General features: G+C 46.2%; 2 protein-coding genes across 2 annotated transcripts; one reads left to right on the forward strand and one right to left on the reverse strand.

Moving 5' to 3' along the window:
• Nucleotides 1–1,231: 1,231 nt before the first annotated feature.
• LOC132584221 (zinc finger protein 391-like) lies at nucleotides 1,232–7,327 on the reverse strand. The gene is made up of 4 exons (XM_060256034.1): nucleotides 7,212–7,327; nucleotides 4,769–5,217; nucleotides 3,843–3,957; nucleotides 1,232–2,392 (listed from the first exon to the last, which is right to left on the reverse strand). The coding sequence occupies exons 2-4, from the start codon at nucleotides 5,189–5,191 to the stop codon at nucleotides 1,389–1,391; spliced, it is 1,542 nt and encodes a 513-aa protein (XP_060112017.1). The 5' UTR covers nucleotides 5,192–5,217; nucleotides 7,212–7,327; the 3' UTR covers nucleotides 1,232–1,388.
• A 6,138-nt stretch (nucleotides 7,328–13,465) lies between these two features.
• LOC132584619 (zinc finger protein 883-like) lies at nucleotides 13,466–21,821 on the forward strand. Its single transcript, XM_060256524.1, has 6 exons — nucleotides 13,466–13,496; nucleotides 16,042–16,112; nucleotides 16,321–16,447; nucleotides 18,091–18,141; nucleotides 18,688–20,018; nucleotides 21,351–21,821. The coding sequence occupies exons 1-6, from the start codon at nucleotides 13,466–13,468 to the stop codon at nucleotides 21,819–21,821; spliced, it is 2,082 nt and encodes a 693-aa protein (XP_060112507.1).
• The last annotated feature ends 2,385 nt before the right edge of the window (nucleotides 21,822–24,206 follow it).

Consider the following 24,206-nt stretch of genomic DNA (forward strand, 5'->3'; position numbering starts at 1 on the left):
TCTTCCTCCCTCTGCTGATAACAGACTCTGGGAACAGACCAGTGTCTTTGGAAGTGTGAGAACCAACTTGATTGTTTCTGTAACAACCGCATAAAATTGTAACCAATGCTAAACCCGTTATCAGAGTTATTCTGTGCCTTCATGAACTTAGTTCTCAATAAACACCTATCCTTTGTAACGAAGTACTGGGCCTCGTTTGAAGTTCTTCAAGTTCTGACACTTCACAGGAAGAAACTGAACTCATTAGCCAACTCAAAAATGGATAAATTATAACCATCCAATCAGTTAGTCAAACACAACAAATAATACATTGGGTTGGCTCTGAGTTAAGTCATACTTCTGTCCCATACAATCATATGTTAACCCTCTAATGACTGAAATTTAGATCTTGCCATATCCCAACATGGGGAACATAAGAAACCATGAATTGAACTGCGCTTTCCTGGTTTGTCCCATCCCTTCCTCAGCTAAATTTTGTTTTCTGTGATTGAGAAAGAAACAATCTAAGGTTGTCAACTGCCTAGAGAGAAACAGAGTTTTCTCCTTTTAACAGAGGCATTCTGGGTTGTTAGTTCTTCAAATGCCCATTTCCACACATTAAGCCTCTGAGAAAGAGGTAGGATTTGTTTCCCCCATGCAGGTTTGTTATGCAGATACCTTTCCAAATTAAAGCTGTGAGATGGAGACTAAATTTTCTCAGCGTGCATCATCAAGCCATAATCTCAATAAAGAAATCCAAAGGGGGCTCTGAGGACTCAGAGGTAGGAAGTAAAATTTAGCCTACAGCTTACTCCAGGGTATCTCCAGCTCCTGGAAACAGGCTAAAGATCTTTCCATAGAACAAACATACATAACCTTTCTTCCAGGTTAGAGTAAGGTTTCTATGTAGATACCAGCTCTTTACAACACTTTACATCTTTTCAGTGCTTTGTATGGTCTGTGGTTGTCTTTTAGGTGTGAAATAACAGAAAAGTTCTTTTGACAGGCTAAGCTCGTACTTGGCTTCTTTGATACTTTTGAAGATTGCCATACCTAATTAACCTCTTTCAACACTCTGAGCATTCGTATGGTTTCTCCCCTGTGTGGGTTCTCTGTACCTAAAGATGGCCACTGTCACTGAATCTCTTTCCACACTCTGAGCACTCGAAAGGTTTCTCCCCCGTGTGGGTTGTCTGATGCAGTTGAAGAGTGACACTTTGGATTTCCTTCCACCGTCTAAGCACTCAAAAGGTTTCTCCTCTGTGTGGGTTCTTTGATGATGTTGAAGATTGCTATTGTCACTGAATCTCTTTCCACACTGAGCACACAAAGGGTTTCTCCCCTGTGTGGCTTCTTTGATGCAGCTGAAGATTGCCGAACTGACTGAATCTCTTCCACAGTCTGAACACTCAAAAGGTTTCACGCATGTGGGTTCTTTGATGCCGCTGAAGTTTGTAATTGACGCTGAATCTCTTCCCACACTGTGAGCACTCAAAAGGCTTCTCCCCTGTGTGGGTTCTTTGATGCTGCTGAAGATGACCACTCTGACTGAAACTCTTTCCACACTCCAAGCACTTAAATGGTTTCTCCCCTGTGTGGATTCTTCGATGCACCTGAAGAATGCAAATACGACCAAATCTCTTTCCACACTCCAAACACTCAAAAGGTTTCTCCCATGTGTGGGTTCTTTCATGCATCCGAAGCTTGCCAAGAAAACTAAACCTCTTTCCGCATTCTGAGCAGTCAAAAGGTTTCTCCCCTGTATGCGTTCTGTGATGGACCTGAAGATTGCAAAGGAGGCTAAATCTCTTTCCACACTCTGAGCACTCAAAAGGTTTCTCCCCCGTGTGGGTTCTTTGATGCTGTTGAAGATTGCTACTCTGAGTGAATCTCTTTCCACACTCCGAGCACTCAAAAGGTTTCTCCCCTGTGTGGGTTCTTTGATGCACCTGAAGCCTGCCAAGAGCACTAAATCTCTTTCCACACTCTGAGCACTCAAAAGGTTTCTCCCCTGTGTGAGTTCTATGATGCTGTTGAAGACTGCTATTCCAAGTGAATCTCTTCCCACACTCTGAGCATTCAAAAGGTTTCTCCACTTTGTGGATTTTTTGATGGCTTTGAAGAGTGCCATTCAAACTGTATTTCTTTCCATGGAAATGGACATTATATTGGGTTTGATCTGAAAAGTTCACGTTATAGCACTTGTATGTTTCTTTCTCCATCTGAATGGCTTTTCGGAAATCCCCCTCTTGGCAAGGAATGAGTTTTTCTGTCTTCTTGACCACTTGGCTGCCTTTCTGCCTCTTCAGTCTGCCTTGATTCCAGAAGTCTCCTTTCATGTCTTCCCTTTTCACTTTATTTGGTGATTGCTGATAAAGTTCCACACCAGCCTCATTCTTCTGATCATCCTCTGCTGGAATAAAAAGAGGGATCCCGTCAACACCTGGGAGGACAGGTAAAGTCAAAAGGCATCTAGGCAACTACTGCAGGAAATTACTGACGGCCCTTTGGCTTCATCCAGTGTGGCTGATCTTAACTATCACTTCCCCTCCTCAGAATATCCAGTATTTAAGGATACAACAGCCCCTCATGAGCCACAGCTGAACGCCTCCCTAGATGTAGCTTCTGAGCCTCCAGATTCCAGGCCCCAGAAGACCCTACCTCCCTCCTCACCCAATGGGCTTCATAATTCTACCAAATTAACAGCTGATCACGTGAAAGAGAAATCCCCAATGGCTGTTTCTTGTCAGCTTCCTTATGATATAATCATGAAGGATGCCCTCTCTCAGTCAACTCATTTTGGAAGGAAATATGCTTTTGGGAGCCTCGAGAAACCTTCCAGCTTTTCTTTGGATGCAAGGCTATTGTCAGTCTCCACCAAAGTCTCTGTGATAATTCTGGTTTCTTTTGCACAGGGTGGGGGGTGAACATAAAAGAAGCCATGTTGGATCAGGCCAATGGCCCATCCAGTCCAACACACTGTGTCACACAGTGGCAAAAATTTTTATACGTACACACACACTGTGGCTAATAGCCACTGATGGACCTCTGCTCCATATTTTTATCTAAACCCCTCTTGAAGGTGGCTATGCTTGTGGCCGCCACCACCTCCTGTGGCAGTGAATTCCACATGTTAATCACCCTTTGGGTGAAGAAGTACTTCCTTTTATCCGTTTTAACCTGGCTGCTCAGCAATTTCATCGAATGTCCACGAGTTCTTGTATTGTGAGAAAGGGAGAAAAGTACTTCTTTCTCTACTTTCTCCATCAGCATGACATCACATCTGCCCAACCACTCCCCAAACCAGTCTGCCATCCCTACTCCAGCATCCTGTTTCCCACAACAGATTTCCCTAGAACAGGGGTGGCCAACGGTAGCTCACCAGATGTTTTTTGCCTACAACTCCCATCAGCCCCAGCCAGCATGGCCAATGGCTGGGGCTGATGGGAGTTGTAGGCAAAAAAAACACACATCTGGAGAGCTACTGTTGGCCATCCCTGCCCTAGAAGAGAAACCAAATCTATTATCATTGGCCCCTAGAAGGGAATCTTCAGAGCTTTGCTGCCCCAGTAGGTGGAGGCTCCATTTATTGAACAGGCTGAATAGCTCTGTCCAAATTTGCCTACTTTTTTTTTTTTTGAGCCACCTGGAGTTCCTCTTAGGGAAGGAAGGTGACACAGGAATATTTTAATTAATGTGAGGAATCTATCCATGAATTTATCTAAACCCCTTGGAAAGGCATCACAGTTAGTGGATAGAGTGCCACAACTTCATTCCTGTGTTGTATGAAGAAATATTTTTTCTTGCCTTGAACTCTCCACCCATCACATTCACAGTGTGCCCCAATCACAATGAGATCTTACCACAGGAGAGGGCAGCTGGGGCACACTCCATGGTTTGTGCACTCTGCCCTTGCTCTAAGGAAGTTTCTTCCACTTCAGGGAATGCATCTTCAATCTTCACAGATGGTCGCCACTTCTGAAACAGAAGCGAGGGAGAGCAATAAGAGATGGAATGAACAGACAATGGATCTTATCTGGAGGGATAAGAAATTCTGTAGTAGAAGAGGCTGCTGAAGAAGAAGATGATGAAGATATTGGATTTATATCCTGCCCTCCACTCCGAAGAGTCTCAGAGCGGCTCACAATCTCCTTTACCTTCCTCCCCCACAACAGACACCCTGTGAGGTAGATGAAGATATTGGATTTATATCCCGCCCTCCACTCCGAAGAGTCTAAGAGCGGCTCACAATCTCCTTTCCCTTCCTCCCCCACAACAGACACCCTGTGAGGTAGATGAAGATATTGGATTTATATCCTGCCCTCCACTCCGAAGAGTCTCAGAGCGGCTCACAATCTCCTTTACCTTCCTCCCCCACAACAGACACCCTGTGAGGTAGATGAAGATATTGGATTTATATCCCGCCCTCCACTCCGAAGAGTCTAAGAGCGGCTCACAATCTCCTTTACCTTCCTCCCCCACAACAGTCACCCTGTGAGGTGGGTGGGGCTGGAGAGGGCTCTCACAGCAGCTGCCCTTTCAACCTCTGCCAGAGCTATGGCTGACCCAAGGCCACCCCAGCAGGTGCAAGTGGAGGAGTGGAGAATCAAACCCGGTTCTCCCAGATAAGAGTCCGCACACTTAACCACTACACCAAACTGGTTCTGAACAGGGCTATTATATCTCCCATTTGGATGATTGACACTTGGGAAAAAGGTATGTCAGGAAGTTTAGGAGAAAATCAGATATCATTGCTTGAACTGGATATATCTGGAGGAACTCCCCATACCTGTTCTGCTTGCTTGTTCTCCTCTGTCTGACTCAGGAGGAAACCTTCGGCCAGGGACACTGCCTGGGAACTGGTCTCTGGTCCACACCCTCTGACCCAGCACTGGATCTCTGGGGGCAGGATGGCCAGGAACTGCTCCAGGATCACCAGGTCCATGATCTGCTCCTTGGTGTGCCTCTCTGGTTTCAACCAGTGGTTGCAAAGTCCATAGAGCTGGCTGCATACCTCCCGAGGCCCATCAACCATGCGGTACTGGAACAGCCGGAAGCGTTGGCAATGCACATCTGAGGTTACAGTGTCATTAGCCAGGATCTCTGGCACAGCTCTTTCCCAGAATTCAACACCACTCCCAGCTTGGAGGAGAAGGGGGACTTTGCTTGCTGCCTTCCCAGTTCCAGGTCCTTCTGGGTCCTGTTCTTCCATCTCCTTCCCGTTCTCCGATTGGGTCGCTTGCAGAGAGGGCGGGATAGAAATTTAATGTAAATAAATAAATAAACTTCCAACTGTGGAATGGTGCCTTCACTCACTTGGCTGTGAAAAGAGGCTTCTCCTTGGGGGGCAGAAGACACAAACAGGAACTTGTCACAAGGAAAACAGAAGAGAATGGATATCCACCACTGAGTATCACAAACTTTCATATGCTCAGGAGACCCACAAGAATTGCCCTGGTGGGTCAGAACAAAAGGGCTTCTTGTGTAGACGCAGCTTAATATAATTTTGCTATAGGAACAGAAGAGAGGCCATGTTGGATCAAGCCCTCCTACTGTTGCCCCAAAGCCAAGCACCCAGAATACAGGGCATCACTTGCCCCAGACAGAGACTTACAACTATATCATGTGGCTAATAGCCATATGTTTATCTAATCTCCTCTTGAAGCCATCTATGCTTGTAGTTACTGCCACCATGTGTTAATCACCCTTTGGGTGAGGAAGTACTTCCTTTTGTCCATTCTAACCCGACTACTCAGCAATTTGATTGAGTGCCCACGATTGTGCGATAGGGAGAAAAGTACTTCTTTCTCTGCCTTCTCTATCCCATGCATCCTCTTGTAAACCTCTATCATATCACCCCTCAGTCGTTTCTCCAAGCTAAAGAGCCCCAAGCACTTTAACCTTTCTTCATAGGGGAAGTGTTCCTACCCTTTAATCATTCTAGTTGTCCTTTTTTGCACTTTTCCCGATGCTATATCTTTTATGAAGTGTGGTGATCAAAACTGTACACAGTACTCCAAATGAGGCTGCACCATCAATTTATACAGGACTGTTACGATACGGGCTGATTTGTTTTCAGTTCCCTTCCTAATAATCCCCAGCACAGTGTTAGTCTTTTTCATTGCAGCAACACACTGTCTCCAGATTTTCAGCGAGTTATCTACCACGACTCCAAGATCTCTCTCTTGGTCAGTCTCCACCAGTTCGAACACCATCACCGTATCTTTACAGTTAGGACTTTTGGCCCCAATGTGCATTACTTTGCACTTGGTCATGTTGAACCTCATTTGTCAAATTTGTCACATTGCCCTAATTTGACAAATGTGTCACATTGATGGCCAGCTATTGGTTTTTTTTTGTAGATTAAATTGACCAGCAGCAGAACATAAGTTTTGCAGATCCCTTTGGAGTACATACCGAGCTATTTTTGATATGCCTCTGTGGTTCCTTGGGAAAAAGGAAATGTCTCTGTTCCCCCCTTTACGGCTGTTGCAAGCTTAGCCTATCTTTGGCCCAGTCTGTCCTAGGGGTTACGGTAATTCTTAAGGTAAAGTGGAGCTCCCAAAGAACAAAAAGAACTGGTGATTCCTTAACCATAGTATGTATCTCTTCAATAGGTCTGAAGTGTTAGGCAAGAGCTCTGTCCAAGTACCCAAAGGAGGGGCAGGGGAAGGAAAGTGACCATGCGAAGAACAAGCAGCTGAGACTGGGAGAGAAAAGCAGAGAAGCTTTGGCTGAGATTTGGTTCAAGAATTCTGATCTGTAGAAACGCTCCCTCTGGGCATCTGAATTGGGGCAATGGACCTGCTACTGTGGGAATTCCTCATCAAAAAAACAAGGCCAGCTGTTGCTTTTTTTTGTAGATTAAATTGACCAGCAGCCGAACATTAGTTTTGTACAATTAACTCTTCTTGTCCTGAAAGCCACTGACTGTGACCCCCCCCCCAAAAAAAAAACAAAACAAAACAAAACAAAACTATATAGTGGAGCAATACAGGTGCCTAAGCGGGTTGTTACAACCGACCTCCAGCTGGCAGAGGTCAGATCCCCTGGAGGAAACGGCCACGGCCCCCTCCTCATCGCAGGTTCCCCTGCCCCGCTCCCAATCTTGGCATTTCCCAGAATGCACCCTCCACCCTAAATATCCAGCTCTTTGCAACCCGGGAGTTGGCAACCAGATCCCAGCTTTCCTCCCTTCCCAGATGCAAAAACATATCTCCCTAACGCCTTACTTCTAAGCAGACCTTCCTGGGATCCGGCTGCAAGACTTTTGCCGGCTGTTGTTGATCTGAAGCTTTCTCTGTTCTCTGCCCTAGTTCACAAGCAAACCTTCCTTCCCGCCAGACAGGAAAAGAAAAGAGCCTTTCCTCTTTTCGGCTTCCCCCCTCCTCCGGGCTCGGCCTCTCTCGCAAACGGCTCTCTCACTTTAACCCTTTCGGTGCTGCAGACAAATGCAAAAACGCCTCGCGTCCCTTCCAAGAGGAGGATCTTCAGCCAGGCACGCCTCATGCGGCTCAATGGGGCTGCTCTGGAATCACTCTGCGCAGGATTTGCGCTCCCCAGGCTATGCAGCCAGCTCAGGAAAAGGAGGCTGGAGTTGGTTCTCCGCGTTCCTTATTTGCATACGGAATAATGCACTTCCAATTCCACTTTCCAACTGGATTTTGCTAGTTCACACGGTAGAATCCAGTTGGGAAGTGCATCATTTCGTGTGTGTGATCGCAGCCTTCGTTTCTTATTCATCCACCTAGTAGAAGGCCGGTCAAGCGGGTGTGGGTAACAAACCTTCTGTTGCCCCGTGGAAAGGAGCTCAAGCGCAGCCAGAAAGTGCTGGACTGGGAGTTAATTTTAGCAAGCTCCGTGGAAGGGAAAGGACAGAGCCCGGATTCCTCGAGAGGAGGCTGGATTCCTCCCCCTCCTTCACCCTTCAGGGGCCCCATGGGGCTGCATGAGGCATTCTTGGCGGCAGCCTGGCTGAAGCTCCGTCTGGCCCTGGAGAGGATTTTGCATTTGTCTGCAGCACCGAAAGGGTTAAAGTGACAGAGCCGTTTGCTAGAGAGGCCGAGCCCGGAGGAGGGCAACAGCCGGCACAAGCCCTTCATCCAAATCCCGGGAAGGTCTACTTAGAAGTAAGGTGTTGGGGGGGAGGATATGCTTTTAGATGTTGCAAGGGAGGAAGGCTAGGATCAGGTTACCAACTCCCGGACGGGAAATTGCTGGACTTGGGAGGTGGAGGATGCATTCTGGGAAAGGCTGAGTTGGGAGGTGGAAACACCCTGAAATGGGAAGGGAGCCATGGGATCCTCCTTCCCTCCAATGGGGCCCTTTTCTCCAGGGGATCTGATCTCAGCTAACTGGAGGTCGGTTGTAATTCTGGGAGAACTTCAGACCCCACCTGGAAGTTGGCAACCCTGTCAGGCACCAATATTGTGCCACTATATAAGTAGAGATTGTTGGGGGTGGGGCGGGTAATTAATGCCTTTCAATATAAGAACAACATGTACAAGACTGACTTTCTAACGTTGGTCGATTTAGTCAGCAAACAAAATATGGGCTTTTTTGGTTTGATGAGAAAGAAGCGGCATAGGGGAAGGGAACTCCTGCATGCATTGGAATCGATTGTAGCCCCATCCTAAGACCCTGATGCATTCCTAGTGTGGGGCCAGGACTGCAAGCTGGTGCCCATGGCCTGCCCAGCAGATGAGCGGAAAAGAAGCGCCTTTGTGAAAGTGCAAAGAATCTTAGAATCACGGAGTTGGAAGAGACCCCCACGGTCGTCTAAACCAACCCTCTGCACAATGCAGGAAATTCACAAATGCCACCGCCTAAATTCACAGGATCAGCATTGCTGTCAGATGGCTATCTAGCCTCTGTTTAAAAGCCTCCAAGGAAGGAGAGCCCACCATCTCCCGAGGAAGCCTGTTCCGCTGAGGAACTGTTCTCACTGTCGGGAAGTTCTTCCTAATGTTGAACTGGAAACTCTTCTGATTTTATTTCAGCCTATTGGGGCAATAGAAAACAATTCTGCACCATCCTCTATATGACAGCCCTTCAAGTACTTGAAGATGCTGATCCTATCACCTCTCAACTACCTCCTCTCCAGGCTAAACATACCCAGCTCCTTCAGCCTCTCTTCATAGGACTTGGTCTCCAGGCCCCTCACCATGTTGTCACCCTCCTGGACCCGTTCCAACTTGTCTAGATCCTTCTTAAAATGTGGTGCCCAAAACTGAACACAATACTCTAGGTGAGGTCTTACCAGAGCAGAGTAAAGCAATACCATTACTTCACGTGATCTGGATACTATGCTTCTGTTAATACAGCCTAAAATTGCATTTGCCTTTTTTAGTCACCGCATCACACTGTTGACTCATATTCAGTGTATGGTCTACTAAGACCTCTAGATCCTTTCCGCACAGACTGCTACCAAGACAAGTCTCCCCCATCCTATAACTGCATTGCATTTTTCCTGCCTGAATGCAGAACTTTACATTTATCCCTGTTAAAATTCATTTTATCGCCAGAGAGCCTGGCAGTGCCCACAAAGATCATGGAAACTTTCACAACACAAGGCTATTCCCCTGTGACAAGCAGAGTGATGGAACATGTTTATCTAGCTACCTCCACCCCTGCTATGAGCCTTCTGCTGACATGTGGAACATGGAGAAACAAAAGGTGCACAGGCATAGGTTCACTATGAGGGTCGTGGCATGAGCGACAGAACCCCTGGAGTAAATACACCAGGGAGACCTACGGATGTTGGTTCGAGTACCCACTCGCAGCAATGTTTCTCAAAGCCCAGAGAAAGAACACATCCGTTCCAACTGCATCACCTCTGTCTCATCGCTATGCAATAGAACAAAGCAGTAGACAAGTCTCACCTTTAAGACCAACAAAGTTTTATTCATAATGTAAGCACACCCAGCTCCTTCGACCTTTCTGAATAAAACTTAGTTGGTCTTAAAGGTGCCATTTGTCTACTGCTTTGTTCTATTGTTTTAGACCAAGATGGATCTATTATCACTATGCAGCTCACTTGGCAGAGACAACCATAACACAATGCCAAATTCTCCTTCCGGCACTGGGGTTTGGGTGGGAGGAACGACATCTGTTTGCCAGGTGAGAGAGGTACAGACCCCCAGGCAACACAACTGGGAGAAACACCAGGGCACAGTCACAGGAGGTGTGGGTTCAGGTCCCGCTAAGGGGGATGCCAGCAAGAATGCAAAGCTTGCCTTTTGGTGCCTAGGATACCCAGAAAGGGGTCCCAAATGGGATCAAACATGATGAGTCATTAGTGCTGATTGGCTGGCCTGAATGTTAAGCATTTTGGCTGGTGGCCCCCCCAGCTGCTGTCCCCAGCAGGGCACCAGTGAGAAGCTTAGTAGCCATCCAGAGGTGTTCAAGGAATGGACTTAGGCTAGTTTCCAAAACAGGCTGGACTCTGGAAAATGGTCCTTCTGTTAGAGTGGAATACAGGCCAGGAGAAAAGTATGACTGTCCTCTGGATGTTACATTCACTCCTCTTCACAAATCAAGGGATATTGTTTACCTGGGTTGGTTCCCCTGGGAGGGAAAAAGCCCTGGAGACATCTGGGCTGCGATCGCACGCACTAAATAAACACGCTTTCCATGCACTTTCCAACTGGATGTTCACCGTGTGAACTGGCAAAATCCAGTTGGAAAGTGTGTTGAACATGGATTGAAAGTGCATTATTTAGTGTGTGTGATCACAGCCCTGGTGTCTTGTTATTATTTCCTTTAATGACAGATATACTGGGCCTATCTACTTTTCTCTCCCAATCTCAGCAGCTTGTTCTTCACATGCTCACTTTCCTGCCCCTTCCCCTCCAATGGGTACTTAGACAGAGCTCTTGCCTAACACTTCAGGCCTATTGAAGGGATGAATACAATGGTTAAGGAGTCACCAGTTCCTCTTGTCTTTTGCGGGCTCCACTTTACCTTAAGAATTAGCCCCCATGACAGATGGAACAAAACTAATCACTGGCTAAGCTTGCAACAGCCATAAAGAGCCAAACAGAGACATTTCATTTTCTCAAAGAACCATGGAGGCATATTCTAAATAGCTTGGTATCTAATATAGCAAAATGACATTAAACCTGGTCTACAAACCTCAAGAACCCCTTTTGTTCTGATCCACCAGGGCAATTCTTGTGGGTCTCCCGAGCATGTGAAAGTTTGTGATGCTCAGTGGAGGATCTCTGTTCTCTTTTCCTTGTGACAAGTTGCTCTCTATTCCTCTCAATTCCCCCCACCCCAGGAGAAGCATCTCTTCATAGCCAAATGAATCAAGGCATCGCTTCACAGTTAGAGGTGACTCAAGAGAAGGGGAAGGAGATGGAAGAACAAGACCCAGAAGGACCTGGAACTGGCAAGACAGCAAGCAAAGCCCCCCTTCTGCAAGCTGGGAGTGGTGTTGAAAGAGCCATGCCAGAAATCCTGACTAAGGACACCATGACTTCAGATGTACATTGCCAACGCTTCCGGCTGTTCTGCTACCACAAGGCTGATGGGCCCCGGGAGGTTTGCAGCCAGCTCCATGGACTTTGCAACCACTGGCTGAAGCCAGAGAGACACACCAAGAAGCAGATCCTGGACCTGGTGATCCTGGAACGGTTCCTGGCCATCCTGCCCCCGGAGATGCAGTGCTGGGTCCGAGGGTGTGGGCCAGAGACCAGTTCCCAGGCGGTGGCCCTGGCTGAAGGTCTCCTCCTAAGTGAGGAAGAGGGGAAGAGACAGGCAGAACCGGTAAGGGGTATTTTCCAGGTATGTCCAATTCAAGCAATGATATCTGATCTTTTCCGAAACTTTTCCTGACAGACCTTTTCCCCAAGTGTTAATCTCCCAAATGGGAGATAGAATAGTCCCCTTCAGCAGCCTCTTCTACTACAGAATTTCTTACTCCTCCAGATGATTTTCCAGGTCTGCTCATAGAAGGCTGAATAGTCTGGGAGTGGGGCAAGATCCATTGCTCGATCTGTTCATGCCATCTCTTACCCCTCTCCCTCGCTGCTGTTTCAGATGTGGGAGCCATCCATGAAGACAGAAGATGCATTCCCTGAAGTGGAAGGAACTTTCTTAGAGCAAGGGCAGAGTGCTCAAACCATGGAGTGTGCCCAAGATGCCCTCTGCTGTGGTAAGGTCTCATTGTGCTGGGATGCGATATGATAGAGGTTTACAGGATTATGCATGGGATAGAGAAGGTAGTGAAAGAAGGACTTTTCTCCCTTTCGCACAATACAAGAACTCATGGGCACTCAATCAAATTGCGGAGCATTCGGGTTAGAATGGTGATTAAAACGTGGAATTCACTGCCACACGAGGTGGCAGCAACTACAAGCATAGACGACGTCAAGAGGGGATTGGATGAACATATGGAGCAGAAGTCCATCAGTGGCTATTAGCCGCAAGGTATAGATGGAACACTCTGTCTGGGGCAAGTGATGATCTGTATTCTGGGTTCTTGGGAGGGCGGGCAACAGTAGGAGGGCTTGATCCAACATGGCCTCTCTTAGTTCTTCTGTTCTTATAGCAAAATGATATTAAGCCGGGTCTACACAAGAAGCCCTTGTGCTCTGATCTACCAGGGCAATTCTCGTGGGTCTCCTGAGCATGTGAAAGTTTGTGATGCTCAGTGGTGGATCTCCATTCTCTTCTGTTTCCCTTGTGACATATTCCTGTTTGTGTCTCTCTATTCTGCCCTCCAAGGAGAAGCCTCTCTTCACACCCGAGTGAGTGAAGGCATCATTTCGCAGTTGGAGGTGACCCAACTGGAAATCGGAAAGGAGGTGGAAGAACAGAACTCAGAAGGACCTGGAACAGGCAAGGCAAGCAAAGCCCCCCTTCTCTCCCAAGCTGGCAGTGGTGTTGAATTCTGGGAAAGAGCTGTGCCAGAGATCCTGGCTAAGGACACCACGTGTCCAGATGTATATTGCCAACACTTCCGGTTGTTCCAGTACCACATGGCTGATGGGCCCCGGAGGATTTGCAGCCAGCTCCATGGACTTTGCAACCACTGGTTGAAGCCGGAGAGGCACACCAAGGAGCAGATCTTGGACCTGGTGATCCTGGAGCAATTCCTGGCCATCCTGCCCCCAGAGATGCAGTGCTGGGTCCGAGGGTGTGAGCCAGAGACCAGTTCCCAGGCGGTGGCCCTGGCCGAAGGTTTCCTCCTGAGTCAGGCAGAGGAGAACAAGCAAGCAGAACAGGTGAGGGGATTTCCTCCAGATATGTCCAATATTAGCAACAATATCTGATCGTCTCCTAAAGTTTTCCTAAACATTTCTCCCAAGTCTGTTCATGGACGGGTGAAGGGTCTGGGAGTGGGGCAGATTCTATTGCTTGGTAAATTCATTCCATCTCTTACTTGCTGCTGTTTCAGAAGTGCGCACCATCTGTGAAGACAGAAGTTGCATTCCCTGAGGTGGAAGGAACTTTCTTAGAGCAAGGGCAGGGTGCAGAAGCCATGGAGCATGCCCAAGATGCCCTCTCCTGTGGTAAGATCTCACTGTTCCTGGATTCGATTGGAGCACCCCGTGAATATGATCCTGGAGCCGTTCCTGGCCATCCTGCCCCCGGAGATGCAGTGCTAGGTCCGAGGGTGTGGTCCAGAGACCAGTTCCCAGGCGGTGGCCCTGGCCGAAGGTTTCCTTCTGAGTCAGGCAGAGGAGAAGAGGCAGGCAGAACAGCGGAGGGGATTTCCTCCAGATGTGTCCAATTCAAGGCAAGAAAAAAATATTTCTTCAAAACATAAGAACATAAGAGAAACCATGTTGGATCAGGCCAAAGGCCCATCCAGTCCAACACTCTGTGTCACAGAAGAACATAATAGAAGCCATGTTGGATCAGGCCAATGGCCCATCCAGTCCAACACTCTGTGTCACATAAGAACATAAGAGAAGACATGTTGGATCAGGCCAATGGCCTATCCAGTCCAACACTCTGTGTCACATAAGAACATAAGAGAAGCCATGTTGGATCAGGCCAATGGCCCATCCAGTCCAACACTCTGTGTCACATAAGAGAAGCCATGTTGGATCAGGCCAATGGCCCATCCAGCCCAACACTCTGTGTCACATAAGAACATAAGAGAAGCCATGTTGGATCAGGCCAGTGGCCCATCCAGTCCAACACTCTGTGTCACATAAGAGAAGCCATGTTGGATCAGGCCAGTGGCCCATCCAGTCCAACACTCTGTGTCACACAGTGGCCAGAAACCCCAAGTGCTATAAGGAAGTCCACCAGTGGGGCCAGGATACTAAAAGCCCTTCCACTGTGCCACCCCAAGCACCCAGAATTCAGAGCATCACTTGCCCCAAACAGGGAGTTCCAATGATAAGCTGTGGCTAATAGCCACTGATGGACCTTTGCTCCATATGCTTATCCAATCCTCTCTTGAAGCTGTCTATCCTTGTAGCCACCACCACATCTTGTGGCAGTGAATTCCATGTGTTAATCACCCTTTGGGTGAAGGACTTCCTTTTATCCATTCTAAGCCGACTGCTCAGCGACTTCATTGAATGTCCACGAGTTCTTGTATTGTGCGAAAGGGAGAAAAGTACTTCTTTCTCTGTTTTCTCTATTCCATACATAATCTTGTAAATCCGATCATGTCACCCCCTCAGTCGATGTTTCTCCAAAACAACACACTTGTGGCATTCAATGTCTGCTAATTGTGATGCCTTTCCATGGGGTTTAGATAAATTCATGGAGGGCAATTCCTCACATTAATCAAAATATTCCTGTCTCACCTCCCTTCCATAAGAGGAATGCCAGGTGGCTCAAAAATGAAAATATAGACAAACCTGGAGCCTCCATCTTTGAAAATTGCTTTCTAGGGGACCAATAATAATGTGAAGATTTGGCTTCTGTGACGATGTGTCCAGGGGAATCTGGTGAGCCGTTGTGGGATACAGGATGCTGGAGTAGGGAAGGCAGGCTGTGGACTGGCACCCCCAGGATCTTTTGGGAGGTGACTGGGGAGAATGTGATGTCATGCTGATATTCCATCTTGCTGAAAAAACCCAGTTGTGACATTAGCATGACAACAGATCCTCTGAAAACTCATTGATGTTCCCTAGAGTCTCTAGTTGTGCTCCAGTCACGCCTTGGTTTTTGGCTGAATGGGATGGTGACGTGTCATTTGATGTCATTTCCAAATTTGCTCTTGTTCTCCCTCCAGCTCAGGCTCAAGGGCTTGTGGGAGGTCTCTTCTGGCTGAAGAACAGCATGCCTGGACTTTTGGTCTGATCCAGCAGGGATGCTGTAATCTTCGGAGCTCGAGAGTTCGCAGGGCACATTTTTTCCAGTTCAGATTTTTTTATTGAAAAAACATCAACATCAACAGAATAACTTATCGCAGTCAGTCTTGTGATTCTAAAAGTTTTAAATGGCTTTCTCTGACAAAACAAGTACAAGAGGATTTTATATTTGGACAATTGTAGATTCACTGTGTATGTAGTCGAAAAATAAATCATAGAAGCATACAGAGTATTGGAGGGCAACATTTTATTATCTATCAAAAACGATATGACTGGAAACCAAGGTTGAACAATTTTCTTTTTGTATATATGGGGCGAAGAATAAGCCAGGGAAGTTCACAGGGCACATTTGACGGGATCAAAGAGTTGGAAGGGACCTTCAGGGTCATCTAGTCCAATCTCATGCACAATGCAGGAAATTCACAATTACCTCCCCACCACACACGCATCCAGTGAGGCTTGCTCTGTGCCCAGAAGATGGTGTGTGTGTGTGTGGGGAAATTAGGATATCCAGCCAAACTGGCCTTGGGAAAAATTGCTATCTGAACCCAAAAGACTGAAATATGTTGGCAGGATTTATAACTCCCAAGGCTTCTGGGTACCTGCTCTTTCTCTTTTGCCTCTCCTGCAATTTAGCAAAGAGTATTTTAAAAATTGTTGAGTGTACACAGGGTGAGTTTCACACCACTGCGAAGAGGATGAGTGAAGTAGGGAACAAACACGCAAATGGAATAGGAAGGAAAGGCAAACGCCCTTTCTTCCTCCTTTTTGTCATTAACAGGCGATGGAGAGATAAGGCTGAGTCGTCGTCTTTTCAGAGGTGTGGAAACAGCAGCTGCATCTGCAGCCCAGGTAAGGGAGTTCATCAGGGGACAACCAGGGTCTCCCCTCCTTTCTCAGGGGGGCTTTTGCTCCTGAAGTAGCTGCAAGGGGTCCAGGCGAGAAAAGCTGTTTGCCATTCCCTTTACCCATGCAAAGCTCTAAACCCTGAATCTTCCTGAAACGCTGCCTTCCTATGACCAGGATGATCTCTGATGAGGGAATCTGCATTTTCTTTCAGCGTCCCATTTCCTTTGAGGAGGTGGCATTGTATTTCACCAAGGCAGAGTGGGAGCTGTTGGATCTGGACCAAAGAGCTCTCTACAGGGAAGTCATGCTGGAGAACTATCAGAATGTGGTCTCTTTGGGTAAGGTCTAAGGTTTATTGGATTTATATCCTGCCCTCCCCATCGAGGCAGGCTCAGGGAGGCTCACAACCAGTAAAACCAAAGAATTCGCTCATATTACTTACATCCTAAATTAAAATTAGACCATTAAAACAGATAAAACAGTCTGGTGCTAATATCATTCGATATTGTTTCATTTCAGATGGCGTTCAGTATATTTTAGTGTCATTCCCTATTACCATATCAGTCATTACAGCTCAATAAAAGGCCAGCTGGAATAGTGTTGTCTTACAGGCCTTGTGGAACTTCTTCCAGCAGCTGATTCCACCAATAGGGGGCAGCAGTTGAGAAGGCTCTCTGTGAGAGCTGTTTCTGTGAGAGCTCTTTCAGCCCCACCTACCTCACAGGGTGTCTCTTGTGGGGGAGGAAGGTAAAGCAGATTGTGAGCTGCTCTGAGATTCAGATGGTGATTCAGAGAGGGACGGTGGCTGAGTGGTAGAGCATCTGCTTGGTAAGCATAAGGTCCCAAGTTCAATCCCCAGCATATCCAACTAAAAAGGGTCCAGGCAAATAGGCATGAAAAACCTTAGTTTGAGACCATGGAAAGCCGCTGCCAGCCTGAGTAAACAATACTGACTTTGATGAACCGAGGGTCTGATTCAGTATAAGGCAGCTTCATACGTTCAACACTGAATAAATAAATTGTGCAAGCCTTAGCAGAAAGCGTCGTGAAGTAAATATGTCCTTAGCTATGTTAATAACACCACAGGTAATATGTTCAACAAAACGAAGGGTGGGATATAAATCCAATATCATCATCTTCTTCCTCCTCCTCCTCTTCTACTACTTCTTCTCCTGAAGCGATGTACTGTCTAGGGCTACATTGGTTATCAGAACTTGTTTATTTTACAGCCCACGAGTGGAAGCTCTTGAGCTGCAACAGCAAATGAACAAATCAGTTCTGTCTCTGTTTGATGAGTTGTGCTAATTAAGAGTTCTTGGCAAACAACCCAGCTATTTCAGCCAGCCTGTATCTCCATAAAGCAGGGGTGGCCAACGGTAGCTCTCCAGATGTTTTTTTGCCTACAACTCCCATCGGCCCCAGCCATTGGCCATGCTGGCTGGGGCTGATGGGAGTTGTAGGCAAAAAAAAATCTGGAGAGCTACCGTTGGCCACCCCTGCCAAAAAACATTTCAGGCACCAGATACCTGTTTCCAAAGGAAAACAACTTGTTTAAAATCCTTTTAAAACCTGAAAGCTTCGGAGCTCAAAAGCAAGTCATCAACCATGGCCCACGCATGCACCTTGTCTGTGTCAAGGGGAACTGGCAAGGAACAGCCGTTGGGGATTATTTCTTCACTTCTTAGCAACTGAGTTTGGTAGAATTATAAAGGGCACTGGGTGAGGAAGGAGGGGGTGTCTTCTGGGGCCTGGAATTTGGAGGCTCAGAAGCTTCATCTGGGCAAGAATTCAGCCGTGGCTCATGAGGGGCTGCTCTATCCTTAAACACTGGATATTCTGAGGAGGTGGGGGGTGTTAGTTAAGATCAGCCACATTGGATGCCAAAGGGCCATCAGTCCTTTCCTACAGCAGTCACATAGATGCCTTTGGATTTTACCTGCCCTCTTAGGTACTTACAGGACCCCTCTTTTTATTCCTACAGGGGATGATCAGAAATATGAGGAGGGTGAGGAACTTCATCAGCAATCACCAGGTAGTATTAAAAAAGAAGACATGAAAGGAAACTTCTGGAATCGAGGCAGGCTAAAGAGGCAGAAAGGCAGTCAAATGGTCAAGAAGACAAAAAACCCCATTCCTTGCCAAGAGGGGAATTTCCAGAAAGTCATTCACATGGGGAAAGAAACATACAAGGGCTCAAAATATAGAATTAACTTTTCAGATCAAACCCAATATAATGAACATTTCCATGGAAAGAAATTCAGTTTGCGTAGCGCTCTTCAAAACCATCAAAAAATCCACAGAGTGGAGAAACCTTTTGAATACTCGGAAGGGAGAAAAAAGTTTAGTAGGTATTCCAATCTTCTACATCACCGAAGAACCCACGTGGGGGAGAAACCTTTTCGATATTTGGAGGGTGGAAAGAGATTCAGTCTGCATGACAGTCTTCAAGAGCATCAAAGAACCCATACGGGGCAGAAACCTTTTGAGTGCTCAGAGTGTGGAAAGAGATTCCGTGACAGTAGCAATCTTAAACAGCATCAAAGAATCCACACAGGGGAGAAACCTTTTGAGTGTTCAGAGTGTGGGAAGAGATTCAGTTACAGTAGCAAACGGCAGCGGCACCAGATAACCCACACAGGGGAAAAACCTTTTGAATGCTCAGCGTGTGGGAAAAGATTTAGTCTGAGTAGCTATCTTCAAAAGCATCAAAGAACCCACATAGGGGAGAAACCTTTTGAGTGCTCAGAGTGTGGGAAGAGATTCAGAGACAGTAACAGTCTTCAGAGGCATCAAAGAATCCATAAAGGGGAGAAACCTTTTAAATGTTCAGACTGTGGAAAGAGATACAGTCACAAAAGCACTCTTCAGTCGCATCAAAGAACCCACACAGGAGAGAAAACTCTTGAATGCTCGGAGTGTGGAAAGAGATTCAGTCACAGTAGCACTCTTCAACAGCATCAAAGAACCCACACAGGAGAGAAACTTTTTGAGTGCTCAGAGTGTGGAAAGAGATTTAGTTACAATGGCAGTCTTCAGCAGCATCAAAGAACCCACACAGGGCAGAAACCTTTTGAGTGCTCAGAGTGTGGAAAAAGATTCAGTCGCAGTAGCAATCTTCAACAACATCAAAGCACCCACACAGGGGAGAAACCTTTTGAGTGCTCAGAGTGTGGAAAGAAATTTAGACTTCTTGGCAATCTTCAGGCGCATCAAAGAGCCCACACAGGGGAGAAACCGTTCGAATGCTCAGAGTGTGGAAAGAGATTTGGTCGAAGTAGTACTCTTCAAAGGCATCAAAGAACCCACACAGGGGAGAAACCTTTTGAGTGCTTGGAGTGTGGCAGGAGATTCCTTGACAGTAGCAGGCTTCAGGAGCATGTAAGAACCCACACAGGGGAGAAACCTTTTGAGTGCTCAGTGTGTGGAAAGAGATTTAGTCACCTTGGCAATCTTCAGGCGCATCAGAGAACCCACACAGGGGAGAAACCTTTTGAATGCTCAGAGTGTGGAAAGAGATTTAGTCTTCTTTACAATCTTCAGTGGCATCAGAAAACCCACACAGGGGACAAACCTTTTGAATGCTCTGAGTGTGGGAGGAGATTCAGTCAGCTTGGCAATCTTCAGCGGCATCAAAGAACCCACACAGGGGAGAAACCTTTTGAGTGCTCTCTGTGTGGGAAGAGATTCCGTAACAGTAGCAGCCTTCAGGTGCATCAAAGAACCCACACGGGTGAACAACCTTTTGAGTGCTCTTTGTGTGGAAAGAGATTTAGTCACCTTGGCAATCTTCAGGTGCATCAAAGAACCCACACAGGGGAGAAACCTTTCGAATGCTCAGAGTGTGGGAAAAGATTTAGTCTGAGTAGCTATCTTCAAAAGCATCAAAGAACGCACACAAGGAGAAGTGACGTAAGTTCTTAGCCTGTGAAAAGATCTTTTCTCTTATTTCATATGTGAAATACAACCAGAGACCATACAAAGCATTGAAAAGGTGTAAAGTGTTATAACGAACTGGAATCTACATAGAAAACATATATATGAAGCTGCCTTATACTGAATCAGACACTTGGTCCATCAAAGTCAGTATTGTTTTCTCAGACTGGCAGCGGTTTTCCCTAACTTACCCTAAACTTACCCTAACAGTGAAGAAATGTTATATATGTTCGTACTATGGAAAGATCTTTAGTCATGATTGAAGCCTCAAATAGATCTTACAGGGAAGGAAGAAAGGATGGGGTCTGCTGGTTGTAGGAGATCCAAGAGCAACTTATGTTTCCTTTAGCATGGAGGAGTCCACACAAGGGAGAAAAACTTATTAATGCTCAGTGTGTGGCAAGGGCCTGAGGCATAGATCCAACCTTCATGTTCCTTAAAGAATATACTCAAGTGTGAAATTTTCCTATAGCTGGTTCTCGAGGTTCTTGTTCAATTGCCCAGATGTAGGAGGTTCAGAAAGTAGTTACACAAAGAAGGGCCTTTTTAGTGGTTGCCCTCCTGTATGAAACTCATTCCTTCAGGGTATCTGCCAAGCAAACTCTTTCTGACGTGCAAAACCAGCAAAAACATTTTCTTTCCCAAATCCTGAGAGGAAATTGACAAGTTGAGGGTAACAGATATCTACAGCTTCTCTGCTACTGGCATAAACACAATATGAACAGCCAGCATCCTTCATTTGCAAACATTTTAATCTGACAAGCAGTTCTAGAGAGACATCCTCCAACTCTTTTCCCTTCCCAGTCCAGCCTGCTATGAGCTTTTTGAGGTCTCACCACTTTGAAGCCCAAATCATTCTGGCAATAGGATTTATTTGGGTTCAAAGGAAAAGGCTGTGTCTCCGAACACAACAACTTAAGTAAATTCAAAGGAATCAGACTGTCAAGTTCTGTACAATCTTCACCAATCAATAATCATTTTCAATAAAGGTTTTTATTGAATAAGGCAAGTAGTTACAGTGAAAGCAGGTTCTTGCTGAAATTAAAGTGTATGACCCTTGCCCACATAAATATACCCTGGGTCCGTCCGTTACATAATTCAAAAGCTAAGCACTAAAAACTACCAATAGCATCCCCCCATAAATATTCCAAGCTCCCCTAAGCACGAAGAAATGAAACCATGGTCTCTGAGAGTCAGATATCAGTGGTTGGCGCCATTCTGTGCCCAGTTCCCAGGGTTGAAATAGTTACTTTATGCCCCCTTGCCAGTTCCCAGGGTTGAAATAGTTACTTTATGCCCCCTTGCCAGAAACAATCAGATATATTGGCAATCTGGAATGAAATGGAATCCCTTATAGAGGATCACCTGAGTGACATCTCGGTTGATATGATTCTATTGGGAGGGGACGTCAGTGCCAGAGTAGGTCCAAATGATGAGATTCTCATCAAAAAGTTTGGATCCGTTATTTGTACCAACAAGGCAGATTGTAATTACATCCATCACCAATGCCTCTTAAAGGATCCTAAAGCAAACTTCGTTGACTACTTTTTGGCCAGCTCCAGATTACTTCCCAGGATTACGCAGCTTCAGGTTCTACCTGATCTCATGAGTGACCATCTTCCACTTCTACTTACGTTGGCTTCCTCAGCCCCCCAGACTTCCTGTAACACTGTACCAGGTCCTCACTTAGTACCAGCTTATCAAGTGGGCTGTCGCGCTAAGTGGTCGGTCCACTTAGCCCAAAGACTGAAGGAGATTTTGGAAGACAAGGTTGCTTAAACAAGAAAAGCTGCAATTATGGATAGTCCTTATGACCAGAACCCATTGATCTCCTTCAATCATCTCCTTCTGCTCTCGAGACCACTGCTAGCTCAAGATGCCTCTGCTCAAAGACAGATATCCAAGAGTCACTCCAAATCCTGGTTCGACAAAGACTGCCAGAGAGCAAAAAAGAGAGCTAGCTGTCACCTACCAAGATTATAGGAATTCTGTGGGCCTAGATACTCTGTGTGCACAAAATCATTTCCTATTGTTAATAAAAAGGCATATAAAAAGCTGGTATCAGCAAAGAAGTCTGAGGATATGAAGATTCTTTGGAACAAGATAATACAGTCATCTAAAGATAGGATCTCGACCCAATCCTGGAAACTGATTGCAAATCAATCTTACAAAGACTTTTCTCCTATTGACTCATTTGTTTCACCTGAGAACTGGGAGCTATTTTTCCAGAAACTTTATTGTGATGACTGTTATTTACCAGTTTCCCAGTTCTGTGAAGCTCCACTGAATTTGCCAGCTCGGCTCCCAGTGTCAGTCAATGAGGTAAACTTAAGTTAGGCAAAGCACCAGGTCCAGATCTCATACCCCCAGAGTTACTGAAAGACAATTCCTCTTCTGGCCTCATTGTTTACCTACATAGATTCAACAGGGGACATATCTGAAGCCTGGAGAGAAGCTATTATTGTCTCTTTCTTCAAAGGTGGGTGTCACATCTCAGGGCGCAGGCAGGAGGGAGTCTAAAGCTGGTCCGAAGTCAAAGTTCAAGGAGTCAGTCAGGCGCCGAGTCACCACAGCAAAATCGCAAACCAGAAGGAGAAGTCAGTGTCCAAAGCCAAAGGGTCAGGGTGCCAAGGAATTCAAACCAGTCAGGAACTGGAATCAGGAAGGAGTGTGGATGCAAGCCAGGGAATCGACTTGTTGCTTCCATGAGGTTGCCAAGTCCCTGGTATGAGTTATATGGGCACATCAATCAGCCTGCTTCCTGGGTGGCCATAGTTCCCCAGTAATCAGGACTAAGAGATCTGAAACATTGGCGTGCGGTGCGTCTGTTTTCTGTCAGTGTCTGTAGAAAACGTGCGCGCATTCTTGAGATGGGAGGGGGAGAGCTTGGAGGAGACTGATTGTCAACAGCCGGCGTGGGTGCCTGGAATGTGGAGGGTGTGATTGACAGCCCAGCTGTTGGTTCTTCCTGGTCTGTTAACCCTTCCAGCTCCCCCTCCTCAGGGCTCATGACACTGAGCAGAGGGAGGATCCAGCTAATTATAGGCTGATCAGCCTTTTGAGTATCTTAGAAAAACTACAGAGCTGGCTAGTTCAGGAAAAAATTTTTGGTTGATGAACAAGCTGGCTTTAGGGAAGGATGTTCCACCTTGGGTCATAATTTGATACTATGTCATTTGGTTGACAAATATGCGACCAAGAAAACGGCCTCTCTTTAAGTAGCCTTCATAGACTTAAAATCTGCCTTCGATTCCATACTGAGAGTGAACCTCTGGAAAAAAACTCAGTGCCACCTCAGTTGATCGGAGACTTTTATTCTTGATCCAGGCACTTTATACCAACACCGTTGTCAGAGTCAGATGCAATAAACAAGGGCTTTTAACTAACCTTATTTCATCAACAAAAGGAGTAAAACAAGGCTGTGTTCTGGCCCCTTCTCTTTTTGCCATTTATATCAATGACTTCATTAGTCATCTCAGCCTAGTTGATACTTATCCTCTCTCTCTGGTGGATCGTCACCTAACAGCCCTACTCTTTGCAGATGGCACAGTCCTACTATCTAGGCCACTGGTAGGCCTTAGGAGGGCATAACTACCAAAAAACAAAAGTAATGGCCTTTGGCCCTAAAATAAGGGAATGGAGTATAAACAGCCGTAGGCTACAACAGGTGGAAGTTTATAAATATCTGGTGGTTATGATTCATGCCTCAGGAACAAACAAGGCTCAGAATATGCCTCAGATTCTGGTCACGAGTCAGCTCAAGCTATTGTTAGATTCTTCTTTACAAAAGGGGGACAATTTATACCAGTGGCCCTCAAATTATATCTTGCTAAAACGGTACCACGACTTATGTATGGGGCCGTGCTGGGCCCAGTTCCTTCAAATTTTGCCCCCCTTAAGAAAATCCAATCTAAATTTTTTAAGAGGCATTTTTTGTTTCCCAAAAAGCGTTTCTAATGCCATGCTAAGGCTGGAAACTGGTATGTTAAGAATAGAGGCTAAAGTAAGCCTAATCTCAATCAACACTTGGCTTAAGCTTAGCCATTGTCCCTCAGATATCACATCTTTCATTTTCAGGGATAGGTATTGTTCTGCCTGGTTTAGGGCTATTCACCAGAAGGTGTCTACGCTTGGCTTTTCACCCGAGTCTTTACAGATAATGAC

This window comes from Heteronotia binoei, chromosome 15 (assembly GCF_032191835.1).
Source record: "Heteronotia binoei isolate CCM8104 ecotype False Entrance Well chromosome 15, APGP_CSIRO_Hbin_v1, whole genome shotgun sequence".
Lineage (NCBI taxonomy): Eukaryota > Metazoa > Chordata > Lepidosauria > Squamata > Gekkonidae > Heteronotia > Heteronotia binoei.